The sequence below is a fragment of the Stegostoma tigrinum genome, chromosome 14 (assembly GCF_030684315.1).
Source record: "Stegostoma tigrinum isolate sSteTig4 chromosome 14, sSteTig4.hap1, whole genome shotgun sequence".
NCBI lineage: Eukaryota > Metazoa > Chordata > Chondrichthyes > Orectolobiformes > Stegostomatidae > Stegostoma > Stegostoma tigrinum.
In genome coordinates this window covers 40982673-41001758 of record NC_081367.1, presented here as the reverse complement: position 1 = coordinate 41001758, position 19086 = coordinate 40982673, and the positions used below count along the sequence as shown (strand labels likewise).

Here is a 19086-nt window from a genome sequence, read left to right as displayed (position 1 = left end):
AGCTACAGGTGGACAACTATGAGCTGTCGATGTATTCTTATCCTAGTTAAAACTCTGATTTATTAAATGCCCCTGCACATGCACATAGACAGATGCATCAAAACAATTTGGTGTCATGGATGTTGGGGGGAAATCTGTGCAGACGGTTTAATGGTCCTTGTCTGTAGGGTTTGCTGAGATGATCCTTTTGGCATGTCAGGAGCTGCTCCTCCACAATCTTGTTTCCCCAGGTAGTTCCACTTGCTTGCAGGAGACACTAGTTCATAGATATAAAGTCTCTGCATTATTGGATTGGATTATGCAAAATGTAAATCTGCTGACTTCCCAAGAACAATTGCATTGTCATGTTCCATGAAATAGCCATTGAGCCTTTTTCATAACCTGCACAACAATAAGGGTATTTCAGTTTACATTGTCTTTGATGAAGTGTTTACCCCAGCTATTTTGCAGATATCACCACTATTTTGGTGATTCAGCATGTCGTCATCCCCAAACATGAATCACATGGAGCTCTCAAATTTGCTAATCTTGCTTTCATTTTTTATCATTTAACAGATCTAGGTAATATTTTCACCAATGCATTCCGTACAATGCAAATGTGCATTCACTGTGTGCTATAATGCAATTGAATGAGTCTGTGACTAAAACATTCATGACTGGGCTGAGGCATTGTGTAACTAGTACAGCACAATCCCTTCTGTGTGAGCAATATTACCATTTTCTCCTTCTGAACTATCCATGTCATGCACAATTTAAAAACAAATTGTTCTTCTATTTTAGGACAATTAATTACATGATGGAATTTTGTGTCATACTTAAAACACCTGTTGACCACACACAGGCTTGCATGGGGTTCATTTTTCTGTTATATTTTGACAGTTCATGTCATCCGTTACAGTTACCAGAGATTCCTCCATTATCACTTTTAATTGTAATTCTCCTTTTGCATTGATCCTTTCAGCTTGCTCTAGTGGTCTTGCATTCTTGCTATCCTCCATTCTTTGTGTTGCTGCTGAAAATCTCAGTTAAACTATGAAGATGGCTGGAATAAATTACTCCTAGGACCTTTTGAAGGCCTACTGCAAAAATATGTTTCAGTTTAAAAATGTAACTGTGATTAATACTAGAAGTCTGCTTATTACCTTTAGAGTCAAACAATTTAAAGGAAAGGACCGAATGAGAAATTTACGAATAGATTTTTTTTGCGTATCTACAATCTGAAATATTTTCTGCTGGACCTGTTCAGAGAGATTATTTGACATCTCTGGAACAGATGGGACTTGAACCAGGGTCTCCTGGTCTAGACATGGGGATGCTGCGATTGCATCAGAAGAACCTCACCTCTGGAGTCTTGCAGCTCCTTTCTACACGTCAATCCATTCCCTCTGTTTTTTTGCCCAGTCAATTAATTAATTACCTAAATTTAAATCACCTGCTCATCTACTTGCTGTATTAACATTAAGTATTTTACTTGTCATCTGAATAGATTTGTACTTATCACTTTACAGGTATAGGTACAGGGGCAGGTGCATGCATTTTTGGATACCTTACTCGATCAACAACAACAGAAGAACGGGCGACAGTATTTGCTGTTGTCATGGCTGCACGGCAGGCTGGGCTTCTGATTGGTAAGTCCATTTTAATGTATTAATCATGGAGATGTCAAGACATTGAAAACCTATTTCTTTTTCAATGGAGAAGTTCTGCTGTCTTAACCAGAACTGCAAATTAAGTTGTCTTATGACACACCTATCCAAGTTCTGGATATAGACCCTTCTCTAATTCAATTTATTTGGATTGAACTCCTTATATGAATCCTGGAAATGACCCTTTTAGTCATATTTGATACGCATTACTGTGGACTTGCAAAAATCACACTCCGAACCTAACCACTCAGTTATTTGTGTTTTCATGGTTCATTGTTATGAGATCACAGAATCATAGAATTCCTACAGTGTGGAAACAGGCCATTCGGCTCAACAAGTCCACATAAGCCCTCCGAACATCCCACTCAGTCCCATGTCCCTAATGTACATATCCCTGAACACAATGGGCAACTTAGCATGGCCAATCCACCTAGTCTGCACATCTTTGGACTGTGGGAGGAAACTGGAGCACCCAGAGGCAAAACAAGCAGACATGGGGAGAATATGCAAACTCCACACAGACAGCCAAGAGTGGAATTGAATCCAGGTTCCTGGTGCTGTGAGGCAGCAGTGCTAACCACTGAGCACTGTGCCGCTCATTCTTGATTAAACCTTTGGGTTAGTATGGCAGCAACTAGTATTATTTGAATTACCTGAGTACCAAAAAGGATTTCAGTTTAAACAAAACATCCAATGCACTTGGCAATGTGTGACACATTAAGTGTGGTGGGACTCTGATGGAGGCAACATCTGAGATCAAGTGACTGTTAAATAACCAATTAAATGATTTTTTTTGCCATATCAGTGCCACCAGATGGCATGCTGCTTTAATTAACTAGAGTGCAGCTAAATCCTTTGTAATGAATAAGTAATTTAAAGGACAAGAGATTCTTCCTAAAGGCAAAGAAAATGAAATAAGCTCTCACTTTTTAATGAATTGATAACGGTAATCTTCAAATTCCCAGTTGAATCACACTTGTGACTGAGTTGGATCTGCCACTTGAGCTGAACTGAGCCACAAAACGTGATGGATTTTCAAAGCTGCACACTTCATATCACTGTTAACAGGTGTGTGGTAAACTTTGAAATTGACTTTGAAATGAGCCATAGAAACATTCACCAGCTCTACTAACCACAACAATGGAGTAAGGTACACTAGTCATAGCCAACCTGAGAAATTGACAATATGACCCACTATAGCAGTTTAGTGAACTGTTTGGTTTGTTGTTGTAGGAGACTGCAACTAAGGAGTTTATTCAAATTTTATTCCACCTCCCCCAACAACCCAATGAATATTTACATCATAGTTTTTCTTTTATATCTTTCTTCCTTTGTCCCCCAACATCTCATTCCCCCCCCCCCATAACACCCTGCTGAGCTGAGCTCTTTCTCAACTTCAAATCTTATGGAGTAGTACATAGAACACAGAACCCTACAGCACAGTACAGGCCCTTCGGCCCACGATGTTGTGCTGAACTTTTATCCTAAACCTAAAGTCTATCTAACCTCCACCCCTACCTTATACTACCATCCATATGCCTATCTAATAGCCGCTTAAATGCCCCTAATGATGTTTGCTTCACTACCCTCTCTGGCAATGCATTCCACACCCCTACCGCTGCCTAGGTAATGAACCTACCTCTGACGCCTCCTCTATATATACCTCCACTCACTTTAAAACTATACCTCTGTGTAATAGCTGCCTCCACCCTAGGAAAAAGCCTCTGGCTGTCCACGCTATCCATAACGCAAACCATTTTGTACACCAATGTATTATGGACGCAAAGCAAAACTGAAGTCATTGAGTGCCAATAGGAAGAACCTCTGGCCATCAGGAGACACATACGACATTGGTAATGCTTGTTGGATTCCGTTAATTGCTGTCCTAGGATATAATTGTAAGACCTCATTAAGGAAGCAATATTTTGCTCAATTTTAACTAATTCATTGAAGACCTTCTCTCTATCATAATGTCAAAGTTGAAATTGTTCAGACTCGACAGTTTTTGCTTAGATGTAGTCACAACTCTAATAATGAAACTAGCTATGGAGGCTTCAGTAGGAATTGGATAACATTTAGGCTGCTGGGCAGGAAGTGGAATTCCTGTTGTTAGTGCAGGATAATGATCACCTTAAACAAAAGAGAGGTCAGCCAGGGAATTGCGTTCTAGAGGTAAATGCTTTTTGTTTTTCAGTGCTTTGAAGATAAGGGTCAGCAATTTTTTTTTAAAATAAACATTGGTCAGATCTTGCAATTTAAGCTAAAGGCACAAGCAAGCCAGCAGATATGATAATTTCTGAGTGTTTACAACTTTGAAGTTTACAATGCTGATGGCAAGGGGCCACAAAGAGGTCCATTCAGAACGAAACAATCTGTTGACTATCGAAACAATTTAAATATTAAAAACTATTTGTATATATTATGTTTACATTTAGACATGTTTTTCTGCCATTTCCTTTAGGGCCAGGATTTAATCTCTTCCTGAGGCTTTGTAACTTCAAACTGGGTCCATTTGAAGTAAATAAATACACTTCACCTGGGGTAAGAATTGCTCTGTTCATCTTTTAAACATTTTTTAGAAAGTTATAACATTTATTGTACAGAATATAGTAACAGTAGCATATTCATGTATTAGTCTACAAATCATAGATATATAAGGATACTAGCTATCCCCAGCTCATTTTGCCTAATCAAGATTTTCATGTGCTTTTCTCTTCAGTACTTTTATGGTGTTTCCAATTTTTTTAGCTTAATGTTATTTTCAGGGAGTTTTATAAAAGGTCTGTACCTAGGCCCATGATGATCGTTCTTACGAAATCTTCTGTTTACCTTTTTAAATATTACATTTGTAGCTACGTTAATGTCACATTTACAGATGAGCCACGTACTACATGTGCTTCAACCAGATGACAATGTCTGAAAGTCAAAGGGGAACAGTCTTGAATGGAGTGAAGGGAGACTATGATCAGTCAGGGGTTGCTGCAACACATAGTCAAAGGCATTGTCCAATTTCTGTTAAGGGGATTGGACACAGCCAGGCACTTGGTGCGACTGGGACCTGGCAATCAGTGACCTTGTGGACCAAGGACTGGCCCGTAGTTACTCCTACAAGTGAAATTCAACCAGTCCTGGGATAACAGGTAAATTGGTGAGTTGTGAAGACATCAGACTGGAGACTAGGCTGTGATCAGTGGGGTTGTCCTCACAGGTCAGTCATGGGAGTCTTGGTCAGTCTTGCAGGTCTCACCAGTAAACATCAAGGGTGGTTATCAGCAATGATAGTGTAGTGGTGAATGGGAAACTCAATTCTGGGAGCTTTTTGAACACCAAGATATACTGTACTAAGTAGGCCAGAAACTTTTAAGGAGAGGTGATGGTCAATTGGTATTATTGCTGGACTGTTAATCCAGCGATCCAGACAATGTTCTGGAGTCTTGGGTTCAATTCCCACTATGGCAGATATTGGAATTTGAATTCAATAATAAAAAAAATCTGGAATTAAGAGTCTAAGGATGATCATGCAACCATTGTCGATTATCGGAAAAATCCATCTGGTTCACTAATGTCCTTTAGGGAAGGAAACTGCCATCCTTACCTGGTCTGGCCTACATGTGACTCCAGACCCACACCAATATGATTCACTTTTAACTGCCCTCTGGGCAATTAGGGATGGATAATAAATGCTGGCCTAGTCAGTGAAGCCCTCATCCTGTCAATGAATAAAGAAACAAATTTGTGATTACCTTATAAGATAGGAATACATCTGAATGCTTTACAGTTCAGGAGAAAAGTATTCTAATTAAGATTTCAAACCTACAGTTGCTGATGATAGAGAAAAGAGGGCAAAGAAATGTCAGTATTAGAGGCATATAGAGTATGTACAAGGACATAAGATAGAAACATCTAATTTTTAAACAGTAACATACAGAATGGATAGCCAGTTGAGTTTACTGAGGAAATTAATGGTGAAATTATAATAGTTTCTTGTAGGCAAAGGCAAGTATTATAACATTTTCTCAATGAGTTGAAGCATATATGTGCTTAATTCAAGTTCTGACAATGGAAGAAAGATATGATTGATTGAAATTTTGTATGTTGTAGAAAGTTATTTTAGAATGGAGTTGATGCAAGGAGCTAAGTTGTGTTTGAGGTTGAGTTAGCTAAGTTATGCTACTTAAGATTTTGAAGTCAGAGTTGCTGAGTGAGTTGAAATGGATGGCTAGTTCAGCTTGAGGAAACTTTGGATTATCTAATTCTGAATATTCAAGAGATCTTCTACTGACCACCTTTGGCCAGTGGAAGAAGCAGCAAAGCATAATTGGGCTCTACCAACATGTACAAAATTAAAAATTGTTGGTGAAACTCAGCAGGTCTGGCAGCAGCTGTGTGGGGATAAACGGAGTTAATGTTTTGGATGTTTTTAGGTACTATTGTCAAAGAAAGCACATAGATGATTGAATGTATTGTTTGCCAAGAAAGAGACATTTGGTTATATTGGATGTGACTGTGAAAGCAAGGAAAAGCACCAGCCAAAATTCAATGGGTTTCTAGTTACTACCAGATGAGTGAAACCAACTAAGGGCAGCCCCACTGAAATGGGCAACAGAGGATTGACTTTTTGTGATCAGCTGTGCCTAGGACAAAGGACAGGGGCAGGATGATGTATCATGGTACAGAAGATACTATTTGCAGGCTTGGTTAGGTTACGAACTACAGATGTAAAGAAGACAAAATTTAATATTTTATAAATGCTTAGCAATAAACGGTAAATGTCTAGAATTGTGAATATGTTGAAGCGTCAATTGTTTCTGCAAACATATTAGGATGGTGTATTAATAAATTGCAAGAAATCATGTGCAAAGATATTTTCGCATAATGAAATTTTCACAGAATTTAAAGATATTCAGAATTAACAATGCACAAAAGTTCTTGGCCCAACAGGTTTATTTGAAATTGCAAGCTTTCGGCAAGCTGCTTATTCATCAGGTGAAGGAGCTTACTGAAATCTTGTGATTTCAAATAAACCTGTTGGACTGTAACCTAGATAATAAGGTGTAGAGCTGGATGAACACAGCAGGCCAAGCAGCATCTTAGGAGCAGGAAAGCTGACGTTTCGGGTCTAGACCCTTCAGGGTGTCCTGTGACTTCTGACTTTGCCCACCCCAGCCCAACAGCGGCACCTCCACATCAGAACTTTCTTGCACATCCTAATGTTCTTTTTTTGTTTCTTTTTGTTACAGCTATTCATGTGTCTTATGTGGATAATTCTTCAAGTGATAATAATTTTTATGTATTATGATCTTCCATTGGTTACCAAAAACAATTCTCAAAGAACGTTAATTGAGGAGGAGGAAGAACCTTTAGTTCGTAGTGATGTGAACCATGAAGTTGCCAAGAACAATCAGTATGGTGGCATTAATGAACATGAAAAATTGTGTGTTCAACCAACTGATGAACTGGATGGTGAAAATAGCAGAGTGGATGAATATCAGTATATCCCTAATGGACACATTGATGAAAATTGCAAAATGAATGATAATCCTTTCCACAAGTTTAGTGCCACTAAAGGTGGGTATTCGCAAATCGGTTCTTTTAAATGCTTGTACAGTTCTGCACAGACATTTATGGTTTGATGAACCTTTTGTCTACAGAAACTCAATTTATCAGTGTTAATAAAACCTACACATCCTTATTGAACGTCATTTATTTCAGAAACATTTCTACTGTGGATTATCTGTGCATTCTGCTTATAGGCTGCCATTTTTCTTTCAAAAAATTGCACTTGATTTTTATCAGGTTTTCAGACTAAGACAGACTTTTTCCAGCGTCAGGGTGGCAGGAAAGTAATGGGGAGCTGAGTTAAGAATAGCTTTGCCACCATTGGGGGTTTTGAAATCAATGGGAAAATCCAGGGCTAAATGTCTGCCCATATTCCAGATTTTGTATTCCAAGCAAAAAGTGCAAGATTTAATAATTATATAAATAATTTAATCTATTTCTGTTTATCATCTTTTTTCCTCTCCTTTTCTCCCTTCTGCCTATTATTTGTCCTATCAATACCATGCAAGTTTAATGCGACCAAAACAATTTCTTTTTATTGTCTTGTAATGCCTCAGTTGAGAACACATTATCCCATAATGACGTCATCTTAAACTCGATGGAAGTAATAACCAAAATTCTGTTCTGTTGTCCTGGGCGTGTATGCACTTGCAACATCCATAGGCTTTTCAGCCTGTTAACTTGCAAATAGTGGTATGGCATTTTTCAAAAATCTTGCTTTGCATAAATTCCTCCTGCAGTAGAGACCTCCTTACTGGACATAGATTTGGAGCTTATATCTGGCTTATGCCTTGGTTTGTATAGCTCAGTATTACTCTGAAACATATAATAAAATTCCTTTTATTAACAAACTGAAAATAAAGTAAGAACTTGTTTGTTAGAAGTTGTTTGTTTCAAAGTTATGCAATTGCAAAAATATTGGGCCTTTTAATTGCAGGTAGGGAAAGAAACGTTTTAAGACTTGATGCTGATGCACATTGGTTGCAATGCAGGAAGGTAGATTTTTATCTGAATGGTGGCAGTTTAGGACAAGATGAGATGCAGTGAGACCTGGGTGCCATGGTGGGACAATCAATGAAGCTTGGCATGCAAGTGCAGCAGGCAGTGAGGAAAATGAATGGCATGCTGGCATCATAGCAAAAGGATTTAAGTATTGGAGTAAGATGCCATGCTGTCATTATACAGGGCCTTGGTGAGGCCACACCTTGAGTATTGTATGCAGCTTTGATCTCATAGTCTGAGTAAGGACATTCTTGCTATTGAGGGAATCCAGCAAAAATTCACCAGACTGACTCCTGGGAAGCCAGGACTGACATATGAGGAAAGACTAGATTGACTGGGCTTGTATTCATTAGAATTTAGAAGAATAAGGGGATTCTCATAGAAACATATAAAATTCTGATGGGATTGGACAGGCCAGATGCAGGAAGTATGTGTCTGATGTTGGGGAAGTCTGGAACTAGGGATCACAGTCTAAGAGTAAGGAATAAGCCATTTCTTTCCTCAGTTGCGAACCTTTGGAATTCTCTCCCACAGGGAGATGTTGGGGCCAGTTCATGAGATGTATTCAAGAGAGACCTAGACGTGGCCCTTGCGGCTAAAGGCCTCAAGGGGTGTATGGGGAAAGGGTGGGAATGGGATGCTGAGATTGTATGATCTGCTGTGATTGTATTGAATGGTGGTGCAGGCTCAATGGGCTGAATGCCCTCCTCCTGCACCTATTTTCTATGCTTCAACATACTTATAGTTGAAAGTAATGTATGAATATAAACATTTCACAGTGAGAAATCTGAGACTTCCCAAAATTTTAAAATACTTTGTGTAGCATTGTGTTTTGGTTATTTTATTTCAGCTTTGGTTACCATATTAGCACAATGATTTAAAAAGAAATCAGTGTCACACGACTAATGAGGATGTATTAATCAAACCTAAAATGCTGTTAAATGTTTAGTTAGTTAGAAGATTTTAATTGATTAATATGTATAGGTAATTCCCTGAATTTCTTTCAAGTCACTGTCCTGAGAGAACAAGAGATTTTTCCAGTGTACAGAAGAGGTGACATTTTAGGTCAGACAATGTATATTTGGTGTGAAGTCTTGCTTAGAATCTGTTTGTGATTTGGTTTGGAGTCTGACTCGTTTTATTTCTTAAGTAGGAATTTATAAAATGCCACATTGACTGTCCATAAATTGTACTTTTTTTGAACAAAGTAAAATGAATCGTGTGTGTGTGTGTGCGCGTGCGGAGGGTGGGGAGGTGAGTGTGAGAGAGACCGAGAAAGTGTGAGTGTGTAAGGGAGAGAGAAGGTGTATAATGTGGTGGTGCGACATGAGCCCAAGGCCATCCTCATGGGTACTGAACTTGGCTGTTTGCTTGGCAACCCTGCATTGTTGTGTAACCCAAAGTCCACCTTGGAGGATGTTTACCCAAACATCCAAGGCCAAATGTCCTTGACTGCTGAAGTGATGAAGCTTTAGTTCTGATGAAAAGTCATCTAGACTTGATGCTAGCTTGCAGTCTCTCCATGGATGCTGCCTGACCCACTGTAATCTCGAGCATTTGTTGTTTTCAATACACATTCTAGCATCTGCAGTAATTTGCTCTTAACCTTTATGTGGGTTGGCACAATACAGTGTGCTATGAATGAAAAAAAAACTATTTAACAGAGTAGACATAATTTAAAATTACCCTTTTCATTCTTTTGCTTTCTAATTTACTTGGGTCTAGCCCTTATTTCTTGCTCTTTTAAGTGCAACTCTGTCTCTCACAATATAAGCAGTTTCTTTGTTAAAAATTTTGGTTCTCTAATTGAGTTAGGTATATCAAAAAATAATTTAGTTTGGTTCTCAACATTTGCAATTTGGCAATTAGATTGTTGCATTGGGAGTTCTTAGCTTATTCTAAATGTATGCTTGCATGGTATATAAAAAAGGTAACTGTGAAGAGCTACCGAGACCATTAAGAAGCAATTAAATGACTTCAGTCCAGGTAGTCCTAAACAGTATAAATCAGAGTTATATCTTTATTTTCCAAGTAAACTGGTTTAGCTATTTGCAAATGTATTTGCCTTCCTTCAGATGTAAGATTAACACTAAAATGAGAAATCTCTTTTTATTCATTTTTGTACGTTAAGCATCTCAGTTGATTGTAGACAGTCATTATTAAAGAGAGAAATTTTTCAGTATCCCTAATGTCTGTTGAAAATATGGAAAGAGTTACATTATTATCCTAGAATTTGATTGGATTAGCTAAAACATTTTTTTTGGTGCAAAATTAGTTTTTAGACTTAACGGTGCTTAGTTATACTTGTTTTATTCTTTATGGTAATTTGTAAAATTCTGTTGCCTTTGGGATCCTGTTGGCAGTCTCAATGTACCACCTTGTGGCAAAATTTTTCTAACTGTGGTGAGAAATCTCTTCATTATGAATAAATAAATGATGAACTTAAGTAGCAAATCTATTTTAAATTTTTGACAAAATAAAGGCGCCTCATTACTTTTTTAAAGAAAATGGTATATTATCATTTATAGTCAGTTCTCAGGATATTTGCTTTAAGAATTGCACCTTATCAAATGAAATAAAATACTCAATCATCTTAGCTACGTAAATAAACATTGTCTCCAGACCGGCCAGGTAAAGTAACAGATGTGATTCAATGGTTCGCTTCTTAATTCTGACATGAAATCTTATGCTGAATGATATGGCTGCAATGTTCTGAAATTTCGCCTGAATGAAATATATTTAAAAATAAATTTCTTCAGAAGAATGCATTATTGGTTTACTTTTTACTTGGCTACAGGAACATGGGGCGAAAACAATGTTTTTTTAAAAATTCATTTGAGATGTGGGTGTCGCTGACTGACTGGCCAGTATTTTTAATGTTTTTTCCCCTAGTTGGGAAGGTCGTGGTGAGCTGCCTTGAAGCACTGCATTTCATGTGCTGGAGATAGAAGACCATGTACTGTAGACACTGCGTTTTATAACCTTTTTTGTTGGATTTAATAAAACTCTGCATTCAATCATAAAATTTATTTGTAAAACCAGTTGAAGCTTATTCCACCTTCCATGCCTGAGCAGTAATTTGGTGAAGCCTATTTGTTATAGAATTCACTTCATCTTTCATTTCTTTGAACTTATTGCCCAAATGATGAAAATAAAAATATTCATTCCAATGTTTCCTATAAATGCAAATTTATTTTGTTTTAAATTTAGTTTATAATTAGTATGGTGTTCTCTATTTCAGAGTACCTAAGAGAAGAGGTTGTGGTTGTTCTTACTGCACAGTTCATTACACTATTCAATCAAACTGCTTTAGAGGTATGCAAGTAGATTTGACTCCAGCATCTTGATTTGGATACAACCAATTTATTAAGTTTAATGTGACATTTGCCTTTCAAAGCCCTGCTTAGCATTGATGGATTGATCTACACATTTCTATATTGGTTGCTTTCGAAAGCAGATGTAGCTCAATTTTTGATAATGAAGATGTTGCTGAACTGAATTTAATTCTCCGCACTTGTATTTATTAGCGACTTGTAATCAATCACTTGTTCTTTTCACTCTAGAAATAGTTAATTTTAATTCCATAAAGCAATTTGATAAGTGAGTCGATAGCTAATGTTATTTTGACTGTTCCAATAGAGTTTTGTTACATTAAAGGAGTATTCTGGCAAAGGACAGTGTGCACTATGTGACCTGTCCGAAACTTAATTTTAAACATCCTGTGTACATTGTAAAAGTAAATCTGGCATTTTTCTGTAAAACAACCATGCATTTGATACATCTGTGAAACTTTTATCACTATATTTTAGATGCAGTATTGCAGATACTGTACTAACCTTGCACTTCATAAAAACCCATTTATGTCAGTTAAATTACGCACTCCTCTCTTTCTGGACACCAATATGAAACTGATACTTTATTGGAAGCAAGAAACTGTCTTACCGGTGGAATAGATGAAATAAATCATATCTTTCATTGCTTTGAGATTGTTATGTGTGAATGATCCCAAAGTATTAACATAAAAATAGTTTTTAATGTAGGAAACAAAATTCTTCGACTGATTTGCCCACCTTAGTAAACTTCAATGTTATTACCCTACCACTCCAATTAGATTGTTGCTACTTACTTTCCCGTGTTAGTGTTTAGTTAGTTTTACTGTGCTTTTGTGTTGGCATTGGCTCACAATATACTTAAGTGACTTACCATTATGTGTTACTTAATGATTAATTCACTGCAAAGTGATCAAAAACATTTTTAATTTAATTAGTAAATTAGTAATTGAAATAAAACACTTCTAATCCATGTAATGAAACGTGTGCTTTTTATGTATTTGGCTGTTGGTCCAGTTTTTCGAAAGGACTTGAGAAGATTTGTTTTTCCAGAACCATGATTTTGAAACTAAATGAGTTAGTAGAAGTTTGTTTTTATTGTGGAACTGTATGATAGAGAAAAATACATTTGCAGAGTCCAGGATAAGCACTTCTCTTTTCAGTTTTAGTCCACAAGTTTTCAGGAGTTTCAAGGAAATCTGACTGGAGTCAGAAACAAATATAATTCCTCTTGCAAAAACACGATTGTTCAGGGCAGGTCAGGAAATATTTTTCTTTAGGTCAAAGTGTACATTCTGTGAAGCTTCCAGACCAGAAGTGTTTGGATAGAATTCCACATATTATTAAAAGACCAAGAAAGTCTCTCACAATTGGGCAGTTAAAGGAAAAAACCTGACAGCTCTCAGAACCGGAACTGAGAAGAATCAGTTAAGTCAAATTGATATATTTGAAAGGAAAGGAGGCATTTTGGATTTTTGAAAATCTGTAATATGATGGTGTTGCAAGTAGCTGGGATTTTGTCCTGTGTTTTGAAATCTTTCAAGTGGTGTTATATGTAAATAGCTTGGTTTTATTTATTTTTATTTCTGTTGTATAATAAACTTCAATTTTGTTTTTATAACCAAATCAACAGCCTTGTGCGCTCATGTTACAGTGAAAGACTGCCATGTTAAATCAAAAGAAATATGACCTATCAGGCCAAATTTAATTCCAGAGTCTGACTTGTCTGGTGATAACTTAAGCTGGGATCCTAACAATACACAACTGTTTGGAACTTTTCGGGACAGGTGTTTTGAAGTTTTCTGTGTCTCAGCTCACCTTTCGGAACATGTTGAAGATGTTTAGGTTAACATGCTGAATTTTAATTTCAGACAATGGTTACTCCTATTACACAGAAGTATTTCCATTTTGGGGAATTGGAAAACAGTTTGATGTACTGTATATGTGGAGTAGAAGTGAGTAATAATTCATGTCATGATGAAGTATGGTGGACATTGCCTTTGTTAATCGACTGTTAATGGTGATTCTGACAGTATATTTTGAGTGATCTGGCTGTAGAGAAAAGAGAAATAATTCATTAGAAAAGAAGGAAATAATTCCTTGGGAAAAATATACCATCTAATACTCTGACAAATAGAACATTCGTTAAATCTACCCGGAATTGATTTAAGTATGTATATGAGAGTGCTACCTTCTTAAATCGGAATTTGCACGCTCAGTGCAATCTTGGATGTAATCAATTTCTTCATTACTTAGAACTTTATCTAACTCTCATGTTCTAAATTGCTCTTTACACATAAATTGAAAGACTGAAATACTTGTAATGATTGATAATAATGTCATTTTTATTTTTAAATTTTAATTGTTTTTAAGATTAAAAATTATCCAATAATTCAGGTTAAGCAGCGTAACCATAAAATGGAATTTCAATGTTTAAAATTATTTGAATTCTATGATATCTGGATTAAACAACTTTGAATTAAGATTATGATTCTATAAAGTCCTAGTTATATTCTTTGTGAATCATATCTGAACTAATTTACATTATCACACATTATCATCATTGTTTGGATGCTTAACTGAAATGTTGGTAAAAGAAACAAAACTCTAATTTAAATGCAGGTATGGACTAATTGTGGCATTTAATATTGGAGCATATTAGCAATGTAGAATTATTTTCTGCCACTACATTCTAACTTTTTTGCATTTTATAGGTGATAGTTGGATTCTTTCTTGTGAGGTGGTTAAGCACTAAGTTTGCTGATCGAGTAATCCTGGCAGTGGGTCTTCTTATATGCAATATTTCTTGTATTTGGTGTTTAATTTTCCTGGCAAATCCGAAAGGTAAGAATTTTGTTACATTTATTTATTTTTATTACTTTCCCTTGGGTTTAATATAAAGCATTCCTTATGCAAATATAATTTCTGGAATAGAAAGATATAATTTCTCTAAGAAATTATACTTCCTCCAAGTTGGTTAACAGTATACTTATTGGGTGATTGACATTTAGAATCAATAGTATTTACATATCGATTAATTAATTTTGCATAGCCCTTACAATTGAAGTGAATTCAAACAAGATGAAATGAGTGCTTCTGTTCTGCATGGTGTTGAACAGGTAGGCCACAGAATAAACTTCAATGATGTGTCCAATGATTTTGCATGTATAATTATTTTATGTAGTGAAAAATGTCTAACCATTTTGCTCCTGAGATGCTGCTTGGCCTGCTGTGTTCATCCAGCTTCACACTTTGTTATCTTGGATTCTCCAGCATCTGTAGTTCCCATTATCTCTACCCATTTTTACTGACTTGTTTTGATTTTAAACATCCATGATGAGTCCATATAGGTGCTAGCTGTGTTTTGCTGATATTAAACGCAATGTTAAACTTAAAACAGTTATGTATTATGACTGTGTATTTAAACTCATGACCTTGACGTGGATGAAGAGACTTTACTCCAGATCTGTAGCTGTTTTGTAGAAATGAATCCTCCCTTGGAAAAAGATCAGGGTCATCAGATATTGATTCCTGCTTGCTGCATATTTGGCAGTGCAGCTCCTGGAGCAGTAACTTTTTCCATGTGATGTGGATGTCGCTGGCTGGATGAGCATTTATTGCCAATCCCAAATTGCCCCTGATCTGAATGGCTTGCTGTGATATTTTAAGAGTCACCCACATTGCAATGGGCCTGGAGTCACACACAAGCCACAGTAGATTTATTTCCCTAAAGAACACTGCTGCACCAGGTGGGTTTTTATGACAACAGTGATTACATGGTTGACATCAAGCTGGATTTTAATTTTTTTTAAATTGATTTCACATTTCTGCAATTGTGGGATTTGAAACCTTGTCCTCAGAGCATTAGCCTGTCTTCTGGATTGCTAATCCAATGATATTACCAGTGTATCACATTGTCCATAAAGTTGCAGGTCTATTAGCCACCACTCCAGTAAAGCACCACTGCTGCTTTACTGTTCTCCAAATTCAAATAAATTGCACTTTATTGGGGCCAGTTATGTGTAAATGTATTTACTTGTGTTGTTTTAAAATGGTGAACCTGTTGTCTTTTGTCTTTTTGCAGGGAGTTTTGCCATGTTGCTAACAGAGTTTGTGGTAGGTGTGTTTCTCCAAATTCTGGGGTTGCCATTTGTTGCAGTTTCTCAAGTATCTTTGTTTTCAAAAGTTACAGAAGAGAACACGCAAGGTCAGTGGGTGTGGTTTCTCTTCCCCACTCCCAGTTTTTGTGATGAGTTCATATATTGACATCGGTTTTATTGTATCCTGTTTCCCCACAAAGCATGACATAGCATTTTCAGAATACCTAATTTGTTGTAGGTCCGGGAATTATGTTTTGCATCTTTTGATGAATGTTCATGATAATGTTGTCCCCATTTCAAAGCTTGAGTTTTAACATGGACAGATCTATGTATTGCTTTAAGTTTGATTTGTATTTCAATATCGTTTGTGTTAAAGGGCATTATACTTTTAGTTTCATTTTTAATTTTGTGCTAAATGGTGCAGAGGTGTTTGAAGTTTGTTGATGCACATATTTTTAATAGGTTATCCCTCACTAGGGTATAGTGCTGGAAGTGAGAGCTCATAAAAGTTAAAGATTTTAAAGAAGTATGCAAACATTACCTGCCTTGTTGGACCCAGTTTGATAGAAAAAAAAACCAGGTTTCTATACTTAACAAGAGGTACTATTTAATACAAGTAATTAGATTCTAGCTACAGGTACACAACTAAGAATGGTTGATAAATAACCCTACTAGTTAAAACTCTAACCCCGTAAGATTTAGGAATAGACTGAGGCTATTTGGTCCATCGAGTCTGTTGTGCCATTTGATCATGATCGATAAATTTCTCAAACCCATTCTCCTGTCTTCTCCCTGTAACCTTTGATTGTCTTACCAATCAAGAATCTATCTGTCTCTGGTCTTAAGTATGCTCAATGGTTTGGCCTCTGCAACAATGCATTCACAGATTCATCATCCTCTGGCTGAAGAATATCCTCCTCATCTCAGTTCTAAAGTGTCATCCCTTCACTCTGAGCCAGTGCTGTTGGGTCTCTTACTAGTGAAAACATCTTATCCATGTCCATTCTATCCAGGCCTATCAGTGTTCTGTAAGTTTCAATCAGATCACCCCTCATCCAACTAAATTTAATCTGGTACAGACCCCTTTCAAGTTTCACAATATTCTTTCCCACAGCAAAGAGACCAGATTGAACACAGTTTGCTATGTCCTGTAAAGGTGCAACATGACCTCCCAACTCTAAGCTCAATGCACAGACCAGTAAAGGCAAGGATGCCAAATGCTGCCTTCACTATTCTATCTACCTGTGACTCCACTTTCAAGGAATTATGCAAGTGCATTCCAAGGTCTCTTTGTTTGGCAACACTCCCTAGGACCGTACCATTTAAGTATATATCTCCTGCCCTGGTTTGCCTTTACAAAGTGCAGTACTTTACATTTATCTTAATTAAACATCATCTGCCACTCCTCAGCCCACTGGCCCATCTGACCAAGGTCCCAATGTACTCTGACATAACCTTCTTGGCTTTCCATTACACCACCACTTTTTATCATCTGCAAACGTACTAACCATAGCTCCTGCATTCACATCCAAATCATTTACATAAATGACAAAAAGCAGTGGACCTGCACTGATCCTTGTGGCACACCACTGGTCATGAGCCCCCAGTCTGAAAAGCAACTCTCTACCGTTCCCCTCTGTCTCTTACCTTCAAGCCAGTTATGCATCCAAATGGCTAGTTCTCCATGTCTTCCATGTGATCTAATCTTGTTAACTAGTCTACCATGTGGAATCTTGTCAAACGCCTTACTGAAGTCTATATAGAACATGTCTAATGCTCTGCCTTCATTGATCCTCTTCGTCACTTCCTGAAAAAACTCAGTTCAGTTACTGAGACACTATTCATACACACAATCATAGAAAGTCAGTACCAGCCAGAAAGGTATACAAGTGCATTCAGAACGAAACGTTGACGTTAGTTTGTCAGCCTACAAAACGTCCGGCTTTGGAATATGTTCTGAGTGGATTAGAAGGAAACTCCAGAAGCAGCAAACTGCTGGAAGCTAGGTATGGGAAACCCTTGTGTTTTCCCTACAACTGTTTAGAAGTCGTTAAGAATGAAGTTTCCGAAACCATCAAAGTCATAATAACTAAACAAGACACTTTAAAATGAAGACCCAGCCGTAACCCATCACTGAAATTTAAGTAAGAGAGATTTAAGGTTTTTCTTGCGGGTGAAAGAAATTGTAATGTCTCTTCTGGTATTTGTATTAAGACCATTGCAAATATTTCTTCAATGATGTAATTCTATTTTTCCTTTTATGTGCAGTAAACTTTGATTTTTATTGTTAAAAGTAAATTGACAGCCTCTTAATATATTCAGTGACTGGCTACTATTTTATGGAAGGCAAGTTTCACTTCTGGATCTGACTTTCCCAGTATTACCATAAGATGGGATCATAACTACATAATTTTATCACCAATTATTTCAAAAATCTTGGAACATTATTAAATGCATATTTTTAAAGTGTAGTGCTAATAATGTAATTTTGAACTTGTAAACTACAATGTCATTTCACTAATTAGACAAAGGAAAGCCATATAAAGCGCAAAGTAATGTCATCAACATTAGGGCTGCTTGCTGAGGATTCCAAGGAGATGATCTCATTCCCAACTCTTATCTAAATAAGTTAGCCCATGCCAGAGGACCGCAGGACCAGTATGATCAGGCTTAGCCTGTTCTGACATAGAAACATTGTTTCAGTATAGCTGTTTTAAATAATTCAGAATATGTTTTGTTAACTATGCAGCTAACACAGGAATCTGGATGTTGTCTATTTAATAGTTTGAGGAAGGGAACCATTTCTCTTTGTATCTTTGTTATACAGCCTTTTTGTTTGCTGTTCCATTTTGATATTGTGCATAAGTCTTTATAATAGAGGTGAATCAGAAGCAGGAGGAAGAGAAAATGATAAGGCACAGAGGGTAAGATTGTGTCCAAGACTAGTCAACCGTCAAGAGTTATGCTTAAAGAAGCAGTGGTTTAGTGAGGAAATGTGGAAGGATCTGTGTACCTTTTTGCAAATTGAGCATCCTCACAAATGTAAATCAGAGATTTCTTGACATTTAAACTTCACATAGATGTGGTTTTGTTGCATGTAAAGGCATGTCAACCATGTATAATTGCACAAATGCATTCATTCTGATTGAGCTTATCCTTGGTACCTATTAACTGTTCTTAAATGGATCCTAGTGCTTGTGACATGGTGATACTTGAGGTCTTTTGAAATTTGAAATTGCAGACCCAGGGTAATTAACTTGCAGGTCTATATTTTCCTACTATTACATTCCATTTTGACTTCAGACATCACTTTCAACAAACTCCTGTGGCATTTATAAGGGTAATAAATGAAGGAATACAAAGGCCCAGGGAAATATATAAACATTCACGCTGAGGTTGTTAAACTTCCATAGTAATGTTCCTCTACAAAACGGCTACCTAATTCCAGCA

General features: G+C 36.8%; 1 protein-coding gene across 3 annotated transcripts in view; it reads left to right on the top strand.

The window, feature by feature from the left end:
- Positions 1–19086, top strand: part of LOC125457409 (uncharacterized) — an 86696-nt gene that overhangs the window by 55471 nt on the left and 12139 nt on the right. The window contains exons 4-10 of one of the 3 annotated variants that reach the window (XR_007248622.1): positions 1509–1628; positions 4108–4187; positions 6887–7214; positions 11449–11522; positions 13408–13491; positions 14251–14380; positions 15621–15652. Coding sequence is in view for 2 of the 3 variants with exons in the window: in XM_048541573.1 (XP_048397530.1) it covers positions 1509–1628; positions 4108–4187; positions 6887–7214; positions 11449–11522; positions 13408–13491; positions 14251–14380; positions 15621–15743 (939 nt within the window). In the remaining variant the exon portion in view is untranslated. Of the gene's footprint in view, positions 1–1508; positions 1629–4107; positions 4188–6886; positions 7215–11448; positions 11523–13407; positions 13492–14250; positions 14381–15620; positions 15744–19086 lie in introns of all 3 variants that reach the window. The other 2 variants (XM_048541573.1, XM_059651098.1) reach the window with 2 other exon arrangements.